Source organism: Malus sylvestris, chromosome 2 (assembly GCF_916048215.2).
Source record: "Malus sylvestris chromosome 2, drMalSylv7.2, whole genome shotgun sequence".
Classification (NCBI taxonomy): domain Eukaryota; kingdom Viridiplantae; phylum Streptophyta; class Magnoliopsida; order Rosales; family Rosaceae; genus Malus; species Malus sylvestris.
The window spans coordinates 9,629,702-9,643,680 of NC_062261.1; the positions used below are offsets into that span (position 1 = coordinate 9,629,702).

Genomic DNA, 13,979 nt, shown 5'->3' on the forward strand with positions numbered 1-13,979 from the left:
TTTGATTTAACCATAGCGGATCGCTTTTCGCTTGAAACCAAACCAAATTCTCATTTGAAAGCAATAAGATGTTTACTAGGCCAAGATGAACTTTTTCCATCAAGAAGTGCTTGCTAAATATACATCTATCACTTGAGTGTAGCGCAACGGGTGGTGTTGTACTTGGAATGGAAGGGGTTGGTTCTTGATTTCAGACCGCCCACGGTGTATACTGGACGGAGAAGATTTGAACACTAACTATGAGATGTAACCGTATAATGCCCCAAACATTTGTAAACCTAAATGAACACCGTGTTAGAAGAAACATTGGTTTAACCAATTTCAATGTTGATTCAGTTTGTGATTGGTTTAACCACTATTTCGAAGTTGTAATGACACGCCCCGATCCTGCTAGTCCCTGAATATCAAGATAAACACGTGCTGGCCGACATCCGAGGGTGACGAAAGCCATTTATTGAGTGCAAAAGCTGAAAACAAGGGATAGATAGAGAATAAAGAATGTGCATTTAAGAAACGTGTTTAGAGCATACAACTAACTAGAACATTAAAAGAATAATATAAAATTTAATGAAACAAATGATGAATCCTACACCGAGAAGACTTGAAGATTCCGATGCGGAAGTGCCTTGACGTCGGAATTGTGTGCTTCGATTCTAAGTCCTGAAAGGGACGCAAAACGAACATGAGTGGACAAAGTTAATATATATATAGTAAAACAGTTATCAACGTACTAACCCTTAGGTTTTATGAAAACACATATATATCATGATAAATATAGACTTTCCGAAACCTAGCATGTCATACAATGTCTCAAATCATAACTTGTATATATAATAAGCACTAGTGAATGCCCGATAACTCTCCAAGCCACATGTCGGCTCCCCGTCCATGTGCTAATAGCCAGAGGAAAAACACTTTAGGACTTATGCCAACACCATAATCGTCGTCTGAGACAGACCAAAATCTATCATTTCGTCCTGTAGTGGAATAGGGATCACTAGGTAAATACAAAACTATTGAACATATATATATTGAAAAACAACTTCATAGTATAAAGTCATTCATCATCTATACTATAAAGAGGTGTTCTAAACATGTTCTAAATATCATATCGTTATCCATCAGATATTCTATAAGAACACGGATTATAGAAAAAATAGTAATAATTTAAAAGAGCTTCAGTAAGCATGTTATCTCACAAAACGTTTCATAAAACGTAATCATCAAATCATGTTTTTCATGTATGTTTTTTTACTATTAAAATATGCATTTTTAGAAGGGGTCCACTCACAAATACTTAGCCGCCGAAGAGCCACGCAAACTAGCGGAGACAGAACGCCACAATAATTGCTCCTAAGCATATAAATGGTCCAATTAATACAACTATACTCAAACGATTGAATTTGGAAAAACGAACTTAAAAAACGAGTCCAGGACGTCGAAATTAGCTTAGGAGAGATTCCGAACGAAATACTGTAAAAGTCAACGTTGACCCTTGATCGGTCAAAGTCAACACCGACAGTTGACCGAATCAACGGTCAGACCGGGTCAAAGTCAACGGATCCAGGTCAAGGGTATTGGGTTGGACCGGGTCGGGCCCTAAGGGTTTTGGGCTTAAGGGTTATGCGGGTTGGGCTTAGACTTAGGATGGGTTAGGTTTAGGTTTAGGGTATTGGGTTTGTCACAAAGGCCCAAAGGTTTTGGTTTAAAAGGGACTTGGGTTCTGATGGGTTTGGAACCTGGGTTGGGCCTAAGGCCTGGGTTCGGCCCTAAAGGCTTGGGTAAAATGGTTGGGTAACCCGGCCCAAAGGCCTGGGTTGAGGTTGGTTTTCAAGCCACCATTTGGCTGGTTTGGTGGTTGATTTTCCAAGGCTCATAACTTATTCGTTACTCAACGAAATCGAGTGAAATAAAAATGAACGTTGTAGTACTCAACGAGACAAAGAGATTGATACCTTGCACGCAGGCCAACTCGCTGTGATTTGGCCGGAAATTTCCTCGAAAGGGGAGGTGCTGGCAGGAAAATTTGGAAAAGCTACTCCGAGCTATTTTATGCGATTCAAACGTATACACAACTTAAAACAAGCTTCGATCTAACCCTAAAACACATCCCAAGGGTTTTTAGAAGCTTACCAACGTTGGAAAATGACGAAACTCATCGGGAAAGACGATGAACAGTACCGGCCGAATGGAAGATGAGGGTTTAGGTGTTCTTTCTTCGATTCTAAGCTCACTAGGGTGCTAATGAAGATGTTGATGTTATTGTGGTGTTGACTGTTGGTAAGAAAAATCCTTGGAGGGGCTGAGATAGAGAACGGCGAGAGGGAGTGATAAGGGAGAGTGAGGGAGAAGAGAGAAAGAGGAAGACTTTTCAGAAGAAAGAATAAAAAATAAAAGAAAAGGAAAGGGAACCGGGGGACAAAATAGGGTGGGAGCCCTTGGGCACACCATTTAAGATCCAAAAATAATTTTTTTTTACAAAAACCCAAAACAATTTTGAAAATCGGGGGTGGGGTGTAACATGTAATTTCTTGCAATTATGTACTCAAAAAGCTGCAGATTTTTACAAGGAGACCCATTCTTCTGATGCAGATTGGTGTATAATTCCCGGTACCTACTCGCCACCTTGGTGAGTTCTCGAGCATTGATTCCGTTTTTTATGTTCTTAATTGGTGTCCATTATTCTTGTCACCTACTCCCCAAAGTGGTTGGTTCTTGAGCATTGGTTAAGGTTTTAACTACATCAGATTTGTCAAGCTCCTGTATATAGTTGTCTAGTACTTGCGGCCTACTCGCCAAAGCGGCCATTTGGAAACAAGTTGTTTTTCGTTTCCCGGCTGTCCAGTTAGAAAATTGCTCGAATCATTTTTTGATATCTTCTCAGAAACATTGCAACGTGCACCGCGACTTGAATTAGCTCACTCGGACTAGGCCTGGTTTCATGTCGATTTTTCTCAACGGTTCACGTTGAAAATGCTCTCTCTCTCAACTTGCATAAATTTCATTACTGTAGGTTGTATTTGGCTTGGAAACGTTGTGTTTTTCCTTTATTACCTTATTTTCGTTCAGAAAACCTGCACTTTCGATGGCTGCAGGAAAGTCATCCAGCAGCTGGTACTTATATAATTACCCAAACAATGTCTTGCTGATTACGCAAGATCGATCACGAATCCTGATTGGTGCAGAGATTTGTGTACTGCAGATATTCGTTTTACTTCTGCATTCTGATTTCAAAGCATTCATAATTTAGTTACTGATGTAATCAGATGAACAGATTTAAAGTTAATCTAGTTTTACGGCGTGGTGTTCGAAATTTTATCTCACGACGGCTACAAAACCAGATCAAGTACCACTCCGGTCCAGTTAGCATTCCGTTCTTAAGACGTTTTAGGAATTATAGTACATTAAGCAAAAGTTTGTCAGCAAATCTGCGAATAACGCGAATAACAACCATCTTTAGCATAAAAATCTAAACTTCGACATATGCTAAAACTAGCAAACTCGTTCGTATTCGCTTTAAGAAGTTAATTACATAGGGAAAGTAACTCGATATATCAAGAATCCGAACTTCTGATCACCCATTTTAACGACAACAACGGAGGGGAAACGGAAATTCAGAAGAAGATCTTAATTTGACTGAGAAAGTTGTAAATTACGTAGTATGTACACTCAATGAGAATCATAAAAACAAGAAAAAAATGAAATGTGTTCCTTTTTGTTTCGGGTATGGGAAGACCACTCTGCCTTGTGATTGAATCAATGGAATCCCCTCGAGCCCCTGGACTGATAAAGATCCAACCTGCTCTTCGCTTCTTGTAGCAACATTTCGAGCGATTCGTCTTGGGTCATACATGATTGCTTGGACGCCCATTCGAGCACCGTGAGCACCTCAGCCTGGGCAAGTTCTTCGCTGTCGGGTACATGAAGTGCAATGTAGCACATGAGAACCAGCGCGGGAATTTGAACAATTTGCTCCCCGAAATACACAAGCTGGATCAAGTGCTTAGCGCCACCAGCACTTATTATTGCCTTGGAATGGTCGAGATGAAGATAGTTGTCTGTACAGGCAAACTTTGTGAGGGCAATGGTAGCCTCCCTGGTGACCTCAGCCTCTCTTTCATCGAGAAGCCGCACTAACGGGCCAATCATTCTCGTCTCAGTTGCCCGAAACGTCCTTGCCAAATTCCCAATAGCTTTGATGCATGGAATCAGGAGGTCTGAATCTGCATCAGCTTTCTCAGTAATCTTCTGTAGTTGGTCAACCACAGATTTGCAAGCCGGGGAATTAGGCTTGAAGGCTGATCTTCTCAACTCAGCATCCTTCTCTGCTACTGCTGTAATCACCATTAATGCCAACGCAGAATTGAGCTGAACATCTTCGGAGCCCTTCTCCAAGAGCACTGCAAAACATAGCAGTGCTCTGGATTCAGTGATGCTGCGGCAAATAGGCGAGTTCCCCTTGGCTAGCTGCCAAAGAGCTCTGGCCGCCATTGCTTTCATGTTGGCCTTGGTGGCAGGGTCTTCCTGTTCCCTCCCCTTAATGCTCGTCCCGGAAAGATTATGATGATGGTGAGACTGTTGGTGCTGAGGATTCTGCCTTCCGTTGATAGTTCCGTTTCCATTGCTCTTGGCATCAGTGGTTTGACTCCCACCAGGCTTCGGCCCGCCCTGCATTGCCATGGTAGTAGCAACCACATTGTGCAACCGACTCGGGGTTCGATTACCCAACGGATGAGGAATGCGACTGTAACCCTGCTTCTCATCCTCCTCACCCGCCTTGTTCGAATGGTTATTCGCATTGGAATTATTGGTTGCCACCACAACGGCATGAATCGACGTAGCTTTGTTGAAGGTAATAGAATACTTACTGTGCTCCTGAACAGTTTCAAAAGCAAGATGGCTAACCAGCAGCCGAATGATGTTATGCTGCGCAAAAAGGTCCTGGCATTTGGGGTAGTGACCTGCAAGCTCCGACACCGCCTGGGCCACCATGGCTTGCACCTTCATCGGACCTTCTTTGAGGATTTTTGCAAACACCGAGCACACACCGGCGTGGATCATGTGCTCCACATTCTCCGGATCACGGCCAAGCAGCCCGAGTGCCTCGGCGGCGTTCTCTTGTCCTTCCGGTTTGCCCTCTTTGACCAATTTTAACAAGGGCCCGACTCCACCTTCCTCAATTATCAGCTTCCCGTACCGATCATTGTCCCGAGCAAGCGAAACAAGCGAAGCTGCTGCATCAGATCGATCATCAACCGACCCAGTATGCAGAATTGCAATCTGCTCCCAAATGAGGCACAGAATTGGCTCGTTTGCAGCGATTGGAGGCAGCCCCAAGTACCCATCCTCCCGGGTATCCGCAGGAGCCGACACCCGGAGCAGCCACGACAGATCGCCGATAGAGTTTTCAAGATGGGACGACATTTTCCGGAACTGCGCAGCCGGGATAATGGTGAAGACTCGCTTCATGATTCCGTTGGCTCGACATTTGAGCACCAAAGACAGAGCCTTATCGAGCACCTGCTCAGTCTCGTCGATGATCCGCCGAGTAGGGCGCTCGTAGAGGTCGGAGCTGGCTCTCGCCGCCTGCCGGAGCAACCCCGCCAGCTTCTCAGTCTTGGATTTGAGCTCCAAGCAGTCCTGCTTCGACGAACTGGCCTCGTCGGCTGCCTTTGTGACCTGGTCCGCTAGCTGGATCGGCTTCGCCAAGATTTGCTTCACTATGTCCGCCATGGCTGGCACGGCGGACCAAGGACACCAAGGTGTTTGATGAAATGTCTGACTGAAAAAATCACAGATTGGATCAAACAACACAAAAGGGTATTCTTGTTCTGGTGTCTGGAATCGGAATATCGATCTCTGGGAGGACGAAGGTTGGAGATGTGAATTGGGTAGCGTGCTATGAGTCTGTGGCAGGTCTGCAGAAATTCGGAGATGAATATTTCGGCAGACGCGACATGGGGTTAGGGCAGAAGAGAGGGAGAGCTGGAAAGACTGTTGGTTTTGGGTTTTTTGTTGAGCTGCAAAATTGCAAGGAGTTTGTGATCTCGACGAGTTCTACTAGGTCTGGTCAAACGAGTTTTTCTTCACATATATAATAAACACTGTTGACCTTTTCTTTCTTTTGCTGGCTCGATTTCATTTTCTTGATTTTTTTTCTTTTTTTCAACGTTTTTGGGAATAAATACACATAAAATGATGGAATGCAAGTGACATGGATTTTTTTATATACATAACATATTATACCGAACCGTAGTACTAAGTAAAACTTCGAACCGTAGTACTTAGAGGTGGGTTCGGTACGGTTACCGTACCAAAACCCTCGTACCAATTACCGTACCAAACTTTTGGTTTGGTAAAATCTATTACCAATACCATACCAAACTTTCGGTATACCGAAGTTCGGTATTGCCAAATGTTCGGTTGGCATGGTATGGCAATGGTATTTGCCACTTTGTTTTGGGACAAAATTTGTTTTGGCTTTTTTAACCCAATTCAAGTGCAAAACTTTTTTATTGTACCTTTATCTAATACTTTGTAGCCTAAATTCATCGATTATTCATCATTCACAATTCACACACACAATAATTCAAATGATGCATCAAGATTCATGATGAAAATTAAGTTTACAATCCAAATAGAAGCTACGAACCAAAACAAATAGAAGTTTCCCCCATGCTAAAGATCGTCTCTATCCTCCATTGGTTCAAACACACTTCTAGAACTTTCCCAATGTCTTCTCCCTTATGACCTGTGATCTTTATGAAGTTTATAATCCGTTTGTGCAACTTTCATTCCCTATCCATGAAGTGAGCAGTAACTACCATGTAGTTAATGTTTTATACCGATGTCCAAGTATCGGTTGTGATACTTACCCTGTGATTATGCATTGCTTCAAATAACTTAGACTTCTCCAACACATATAAATCACACACACTAGCCGCAATCTTCTTCCTATTTGGAATCTTGAACCGAGGTTGAGCCTCTTTCAGCATATCAAATTATTAGAATATTATAAATATGTGTTATATAATTATATATTATATAATTTATAAATTATATATTATATTATATGTTCGGCACGGTAAGATAATACCGTGGTAATGATATCCATTACCAATACCGTACCATGAAATTTCAGTACGGTACAATACCGTACCATTACCGATTGGCACAAAAAATTTGGCACAAAATCGGTATGGTACGGTTGGTAATTCGGTTGGCACGGCAATTTGGCAAAAAAATCCACCCCTAGTAGTACTAAGTAAAACTCAAATTTTTTTTTCTTGAACAAACAATATTATTTATACTAAGGGATGTGGATGGAGGAATAGGTTCCTTACAATAAGGTAAGCCTAATAATTGACTAGCAATAATGTGATTCAAAATCACCTTTGGCCTCTCAAATTCGCCTTTAAGTGTAAAATTTGAACCTAAAATATTTCATTCACAAATGAAGAGAAATGATGGTAAACAGTGATATGACCACTTGAAGTTTAGATGATTAAAAATGTTTATCCTTACAATTAAAATGTTGGGGGAAATTAGTCAATCTTAGTCAAAATAAATGTTCGAGGGGCATATCAGGAGTAGTCTAGAAGAAATTGGCGAATTACTCATGAAATATATCATAAGAAAATTAGAAAATGATGTCAGGCTGTCTTCTTTTATTTTTTAATTTATTTTTTAATTTTTTTTTTAAACCTACAAGCCCCACTGGGTCCTCAACCTTTTCAGGTTGTTGTAGTCATATAGATGGAGTAAGAATCACTTTGGATTTTGTGTACGAAGCTCACGAATCAAGGGATTTTATTCGAGACAAAGATTCGAGCTGTTCAAATTTTTGAGTTTGTAAAATGAGCTAATAAAATAAACCAATAAGAATCGTATGATTGAAATTGAGTGATCCGAATCTCTTAATGTGCGAGCTCAGACACATAGATTTAAAATGGATCTCAATGAACTATGTTTTGCTTGGCAGATAACTATTGAACGTTGCTTTGTAAATGTCAATTTTAAATAGAGTAAAAATAACGAATTTCACTATTCCTTCGCTTTAATAGAATTAGGAAACTTATTTTCGCACAATTTTTTCCTCTCAATGCATATATTTGTTTATTTGTGGCATTTGAATTGAATAAGAACAGAACTTGGCTACTGAAAAATGAGCAGCTGCTCCTATTGCTGGTCAATCACAGATGAATACGTGTCCAACTAATTAATTTTTAATTACATATTGAACACGTGTCCATCTGTGATTGGCTAACAACAAGAGCTGTTGCTAATTTTTTCAAGGGGTGTGCTATCCACACACCTCTTTTTACTTCTTACACACCCCTTGTTAATTTCTGTCCATTGATCTTCTTCAATTCATCCAATCCGATAGCCGAAAATCAAAAAGGTGTGGGAGAAGTAAAAAGGGGTGTGTGGATATCACACTCATTTTTTCAATAGCTAAATTCTGTCCATTGAATAAACTAAAAGAAAATTAAGATACCGAAATAAACAACAGGAGTGTACACAAGGGGGAAAAAAAAAAAGGAATGTGAAAAAATTATTTTCCTATTTTTGTTGTTGGTCGATGCACAATCCATGAGTTGATTAGTCATTGGTCTATAATTTACAGAGTCATTTCGGCTTGATTCGCTGACCGGCAACCAACCAGCAGGCGGTGTTCACCTCTCGACCGTCAACTTCGTTTTATCGATAAAGTGTAATTTGCATCTGACCCTTGCCTCAAGTTTATTATCTGAAGAAGTTCTAAGCTTTTATGTCACATCCCAGTCCACATAGTAAGATATTGTCTGTTTTAGGAGATTTGTTCTTGGTTTTCACCTAAAACACGTATTACTATAGAGAGGTAGACATTTACAGATAAGACACATCACATCATCTCCCCCAGACGATGTGGGATCTCACAATCCACCCCCTTTAGGGGTCCGATGCCCTTGTTGGTACACTTACGGTCAGGGAGTGACTCTGATACCAAATTGTCACATCCCAGTCTGCATAGTAAAATATTGTCTGTTTTGAGCCACGTCTTCATAGGTTTATTCTTGGATTTCCACCCAAAACGCGTATTACTATAGGGAGGTGGGTATGTACATATAAGACACATTACCTCCTCTCCCCCTAGACGATGTAGGATCTCACATTTTAAGTGAACAATGTTGGCGTGAAATACATTAAAAATATGTACAAATTGGATCAACTGAGTGATAATGAGATTAGTTTAGTTATATTGACAGCACTGCCAATGGGAAGATCCCCTAAAATATCGGGCATCCTTATTTTAACCCTAATTTTATATACAAATAATAAGCGGATCCATAAACTTTAAAATTATTACAGTAATTATCTCATGATTTCATCAAGATGTTTCAACGTATCAGCGATGGACTACTAGTTGGTGCAACTTCAAACTGTCTCTAACTAAAACACTTGGCATATTATCCCAATTCTCAAAGATTTAAAATTTGAGCATGCAAAAATCGAACACATCATTTTGGTTACAGGCTGACAAAAAAAATGATTGATTTTTTTATATTTTTTGCATTTGGGATTGAAAGACTCATATTCAATGAGACTTTCTATAGTGAATTGGAGTATCGAATGCTCGAAACTTTTAACGGATAGATCATTGGAATACTGCATAGCATCAGAGGATATTTATTATCTAACTTGGAATGCTCAAACATGAATTATTATTATTTATTTATTTTTAGTTCACAGAAACTTTAGAACTAGATTGGAAACAAGATTTTCAGTGTTGTTTTGGACATAAACAGGCCCCAACTGTCTCTGTGGCAGCTTTTCGATCTCTTACGTTTCTGGGATGAGACCTGGCTGGCCCTTGGGATTGGAGGCTATTCCCTCCAAGCTGTCCCTTGGGACACTCGTGGAACCCCATTTTTTTCCCCCTTAAGCCAAGGCCAATTTAATCCAGTCCCAACATATGCTAAACAGTATTTATTTAACCTCAATTCTTAGATCGCACAGGAGTATATTGCTTGGAAATCCAGCGACAAATTGGTGGTGAATTGGACAACTGGGAGAGGACATGTTTGCCTATGGATTAGTTGCACACATGTTACTATGTTTTGGCCAGCTGCCCACATATTTTAAATTTATCGTATCATATATTTTGTATTTAATTTATAGGGTTTTCACATTAGGTAGTTCGAATAAAAAAAATTGGAATTTGCAATCAGCAGGCAATTTTAATAAATTAATGTTTGGTGGTGGAGTTTGTGGAGGTTTTAGGAATCTTTGAATGGGAATTGCGTCTAATATGTGTTATCTCTCATTCTTCGTTGTATTCGAGGTTTTGGTTAAAAGTAAATCTCAGTAGGGAATAAAAAATGAAGATTAGAGCTGCAAAATTAGTGCTAACACACGAAGCATAAAAGATAAGATTAGTATCCTCTTGTTGCAGACGTGGTTAAATTAGTTAATCAGGACAGTATGATTGTCTCTTGCATTCAAATTCGAATATCATTCCATAAATTAGAGCATCACAAGAGCTTCACTGAATTTCTATATGCTTTCAAAATAATTGAAAGCAATCAACCAGGGATCCCCCTCCTAGTTAGGCTCTAATCAGCAATCAACCATTATAATTATTTAATTACAAATTCAAGCTACTAAATTGAAGGCAAATGCTTTTATTCCTCCAAACTTGTGGACAGAGTTGCGGAGTTTAGTTAAGGATCAAATACTATATACAAGTCTCAATTTTTACATTAAATCGTAGCTCATTTCTCTTTACTATCACCATAGATTCTTACATACAACCGAAGATATATCTCTTTGTATTAACAATTCAGATGAGGAGAGTTGTACATACATGAGTATATCTTTCATTTCACACAAAAGAATCTCTCTAGTGTTGCCCAAACCACACGTCGAACATGCTCTCTTTTCAGTTTGGTACAAAATAAGTTTTTTTGGGAATTCATATGTCAAACAGTTTAATTCTCTTTTGTTATATAGTTCATTTTCTTCAACTTATTCCATATGAAGAAGCCGTTGAATAATGCAAGAAACACGTTTATTTGCTGATAGTGAAAAATATTAAAAGATGGATTTCCTGTATAGGTGGTTTGCGTGACTTATAAGTAAGATTTAAGAAGAAGAACAAACAAATGGAAGAAAAAAACACAAAAGAAAAGAGGAAATTCAAAATCTGCTTTTTTTTTGACAAATGACAATTAATTAATCGTGGATCATGGGTTATATATGGATATGGTGTACGTGGAGCTATTTAGTATCTTTCAAAAGTAGGTAAATAGTTCAGAGAACGGTACCTCGTCGATGCTTCCACTTTCACAAGTATTTCGGACATATAGAAAAAGAATGGCTTGACCTTTGCCCATCTTGGTTAGCTAGATATATATCTAAATACATTGGATTGCTTGCAACACACACACCATTTAGTATGTAGTGATGCATGACAGATTTGGTATAACTGATCCATTGTATGGCATGGTGACCTTGTACTTACGTAACCTTTTTTTTTGGTAATTGAAAAGCCCTAGTTAGGGTCGTGGCTTAGATTTTAGGCCTTGTGCGAAATTTATAAACGGATCTATTAATATGGATGAGTGTCAACCAGTAATCACTACAAGAAAATATGGCTTTTGTGGCGACCAACATTCGTCACATAAATATGAAAAATCATCACATTTGACTATATGTGATGAAATTTCAGCGTCACAATTAGTGTCACATATACAGCGTCACCAATAGTTTAAGTGACGAATATTGGAGTCGCCACATATGTTCCTTTTACATGACACTTCTTCCGTCACTTGTTATTCTAATATGTGACGAAATTAGCGTCACAAAGTACAAAATTCAGTGACCTATGTTTTTCGTCTCATATTAGACTTATAAGTTATGCTTTTTGAGGCACTCAATATGATCCCAGAATTATATAATTACACAAAGTGACGCTGAAATCGTCACATATTCTTTTGATGGGTGAAGCGGCTTATGTCACATATGTTATAATCAAATAACTATTTAGGAATAATATTTGAGGAATTCATTACTTATTTGTGTTTCGTAATCTAGAATAGCAACTCATAACAATTATAAGGTAATACTTCCTGTTTGTACCATACTTGACCAATCCCGAAACTACCGAGCACCGGCCAACGCTATACTGTCAAGGACCCAGAAGAGTTCCCCTCCGACCAGGAGGCCAATCACTACTCGACACGTGTCAAGATTAGAAGCCAATCAGAGCGCAGCACGTGTCAACATCAAGAACCAATCATAACATGACACATGTCAATGTGACAAAGCTACAAGTTTTTCTATAAATAGGGGTCATTCCCCCACAATATTGCCTAATGCCATTTTGTGTTAAATCATTCACAAGAACTCACTAAATTGAGAGCTTGATCCTTTGTACTTGTGTAAGCCCTTCACTACTAATAAGAACTCCTCTACTCCGTGGACGTAGCCAATCTGGGTGAACCACGTACATCCTGTGTTTGCTTCTCTGTCTCTATTCATTTACGTACTTATCCTCACTAGTGACCGAAGCAACCAAGCGAAGGTCACAAAACCTGACACTTTCTGTTGTACCAAAGTCTTCGCTGATTTTGTGCATCAACATTTGGCGCCGTCTGTGGGAAACGACACTTATTCCTACTCTCTTCAGCTGTGTCAAGCTGGTTTCTATCATTCGTACACTTTCTTTTGATCAGGCATCCCTCTCCAACATGGGAAGCGAAGGAAGCCACAGCACACAGAATGACACCCCCCTTGCACATAGTGCGAAACAACGAAAGAAGGAAGGAAAACGAGTTCTTCTTCAAGCTAAAGTCGATGAGTTGGAAGCTCAGAACAACAAGATAGCAATGAGGAATGAGGTCCTCCAGGAGCAATATGAGAAGCTCTTCGAGACACTCCACGAAGCTAGGCAAGCTCAGACACGCGAGCTTGTTGCCCCCGTGGAAGTCAACCATCAACTGGGTGCCCTCCAACATGGAGGGTCACATGCATTCGACATAGATATCCCTGATAGGGAACAGATTACCCCTCGACTTGATAATCAACATGAGGCTTCTCTTAACCCAGTTGCTTCGACCCGAACCATGAGAAGTGGAGGGAGACACCTCTTTGCTGAAGGGGCAGAAGGATCGAAAGCCGTCTTTCGCGATTGTCGGGATTTCCTGAAGCAACGTCGAGAGAATTCCATCCATATAAGCTCAAAGATCAATGACCCAAGGATTTCTGAGAGACTCGGTCCCCTGCCACGGCCCGAGCCAGCCACCAATTTGGGGAAGGGGCAACAAGTCCTAGAGAGACATGAGGGTACAGGGGACTCAGAGGTGTTCCGACAGACATACCCTGGAAGCCAGTACAACGAGTCCAGGGAAAAATCACATGCCCTTGATCAAACCTTCCTAATTCCAAGAGGAGATGGAGATTTACGAAAGAAAGCTCCAGTGGCACATAACTCCGCTCAGGACCCCCTTGTCCTACAACTTATTGAGGAAGTAAACAAGTTGAAGGCTGAACGTCAGGCTGAAATACCTGACTGGAACCAACCCAGGCCTGGCCCTCTTACAAGGAGGATCCTCAACACCCCCCTTCAAGCAAAGACAAAGCAAAAGCTTGGCTTGCAACTTTATACTGGAAAAGAGGACCCGATTGAGCACCTTAACCTCTTTGAGTCCACCATGGCATACCGGATGCACACCGACGAAGAGCGATGTCTTCTCTTCCCCTCCACCCTCTCTGGCGGAGCTCTAAATTGGTATTGTCGTCTTACACCTGAGACGGTAGACTCATTTGAGGAATTGAGGAAACTATTTGTTTCCCAACACATTTTCCAAACCGATCGCTTGCACTCTGCAGATGACCTGTACACTATCCGCCAGAAGCCAGACGAGTCATTACGTATGTATGCTGGCCGCTTCAGCCATGAATACTCCCGGTGTGCCGAGGCAGACGACAAGACTGCC

General features: G+C 40.5%; 1 protein-coding gene and 1 long non-coding RNA gene across 3 annotated transcripts; both read right to left on the reverse strand.

Annotated features, from left to right (window-relative positions):
- Positions 1-219: 219 nt before the first annotated feature.
- LOC126586750 (uncharacterized) lies at positions 220-2,362 on the reverse strand. Of its 2 annotated transcripts, XR_007610894.1 has the most exons (4): positions 1,956-2,362; positions 1,292-1,353; positions 591-660; positions 220-467 (listed from the first exon to the last, which is right to left on the reverse strand). It is a non-coding gene; the product is annotated as an uncharacterized LOC126586750 (long non-coding RNA). The 2 variants fall into 2 exon arrangements; XR_007610893.1 differs by lacking the exon at positions 220-467 and having other exon boundaries at positions 486-660.
- A 1,120-nt stretch (positions 2,363-3,482) lies between these two features.
- LOC126611358 (uncharacterized) lies at positions 3,483-6,082 on the reverse strand. The gene has a single exon (XM_050279591.1). The coding sequence runs from the start codon at positions 5,731-5,733 to the stop codon at positions 3,757-3,759; it is 1,977 nt and encodes a 658-aa protein (XP_050135548.1). The 5' UTR covers positions 5,734-6,082; the 3' UTR covers positions 3,483-3,756.
- Positions 6,083-13,979: the final 7,897 nt, after the last annotated feature.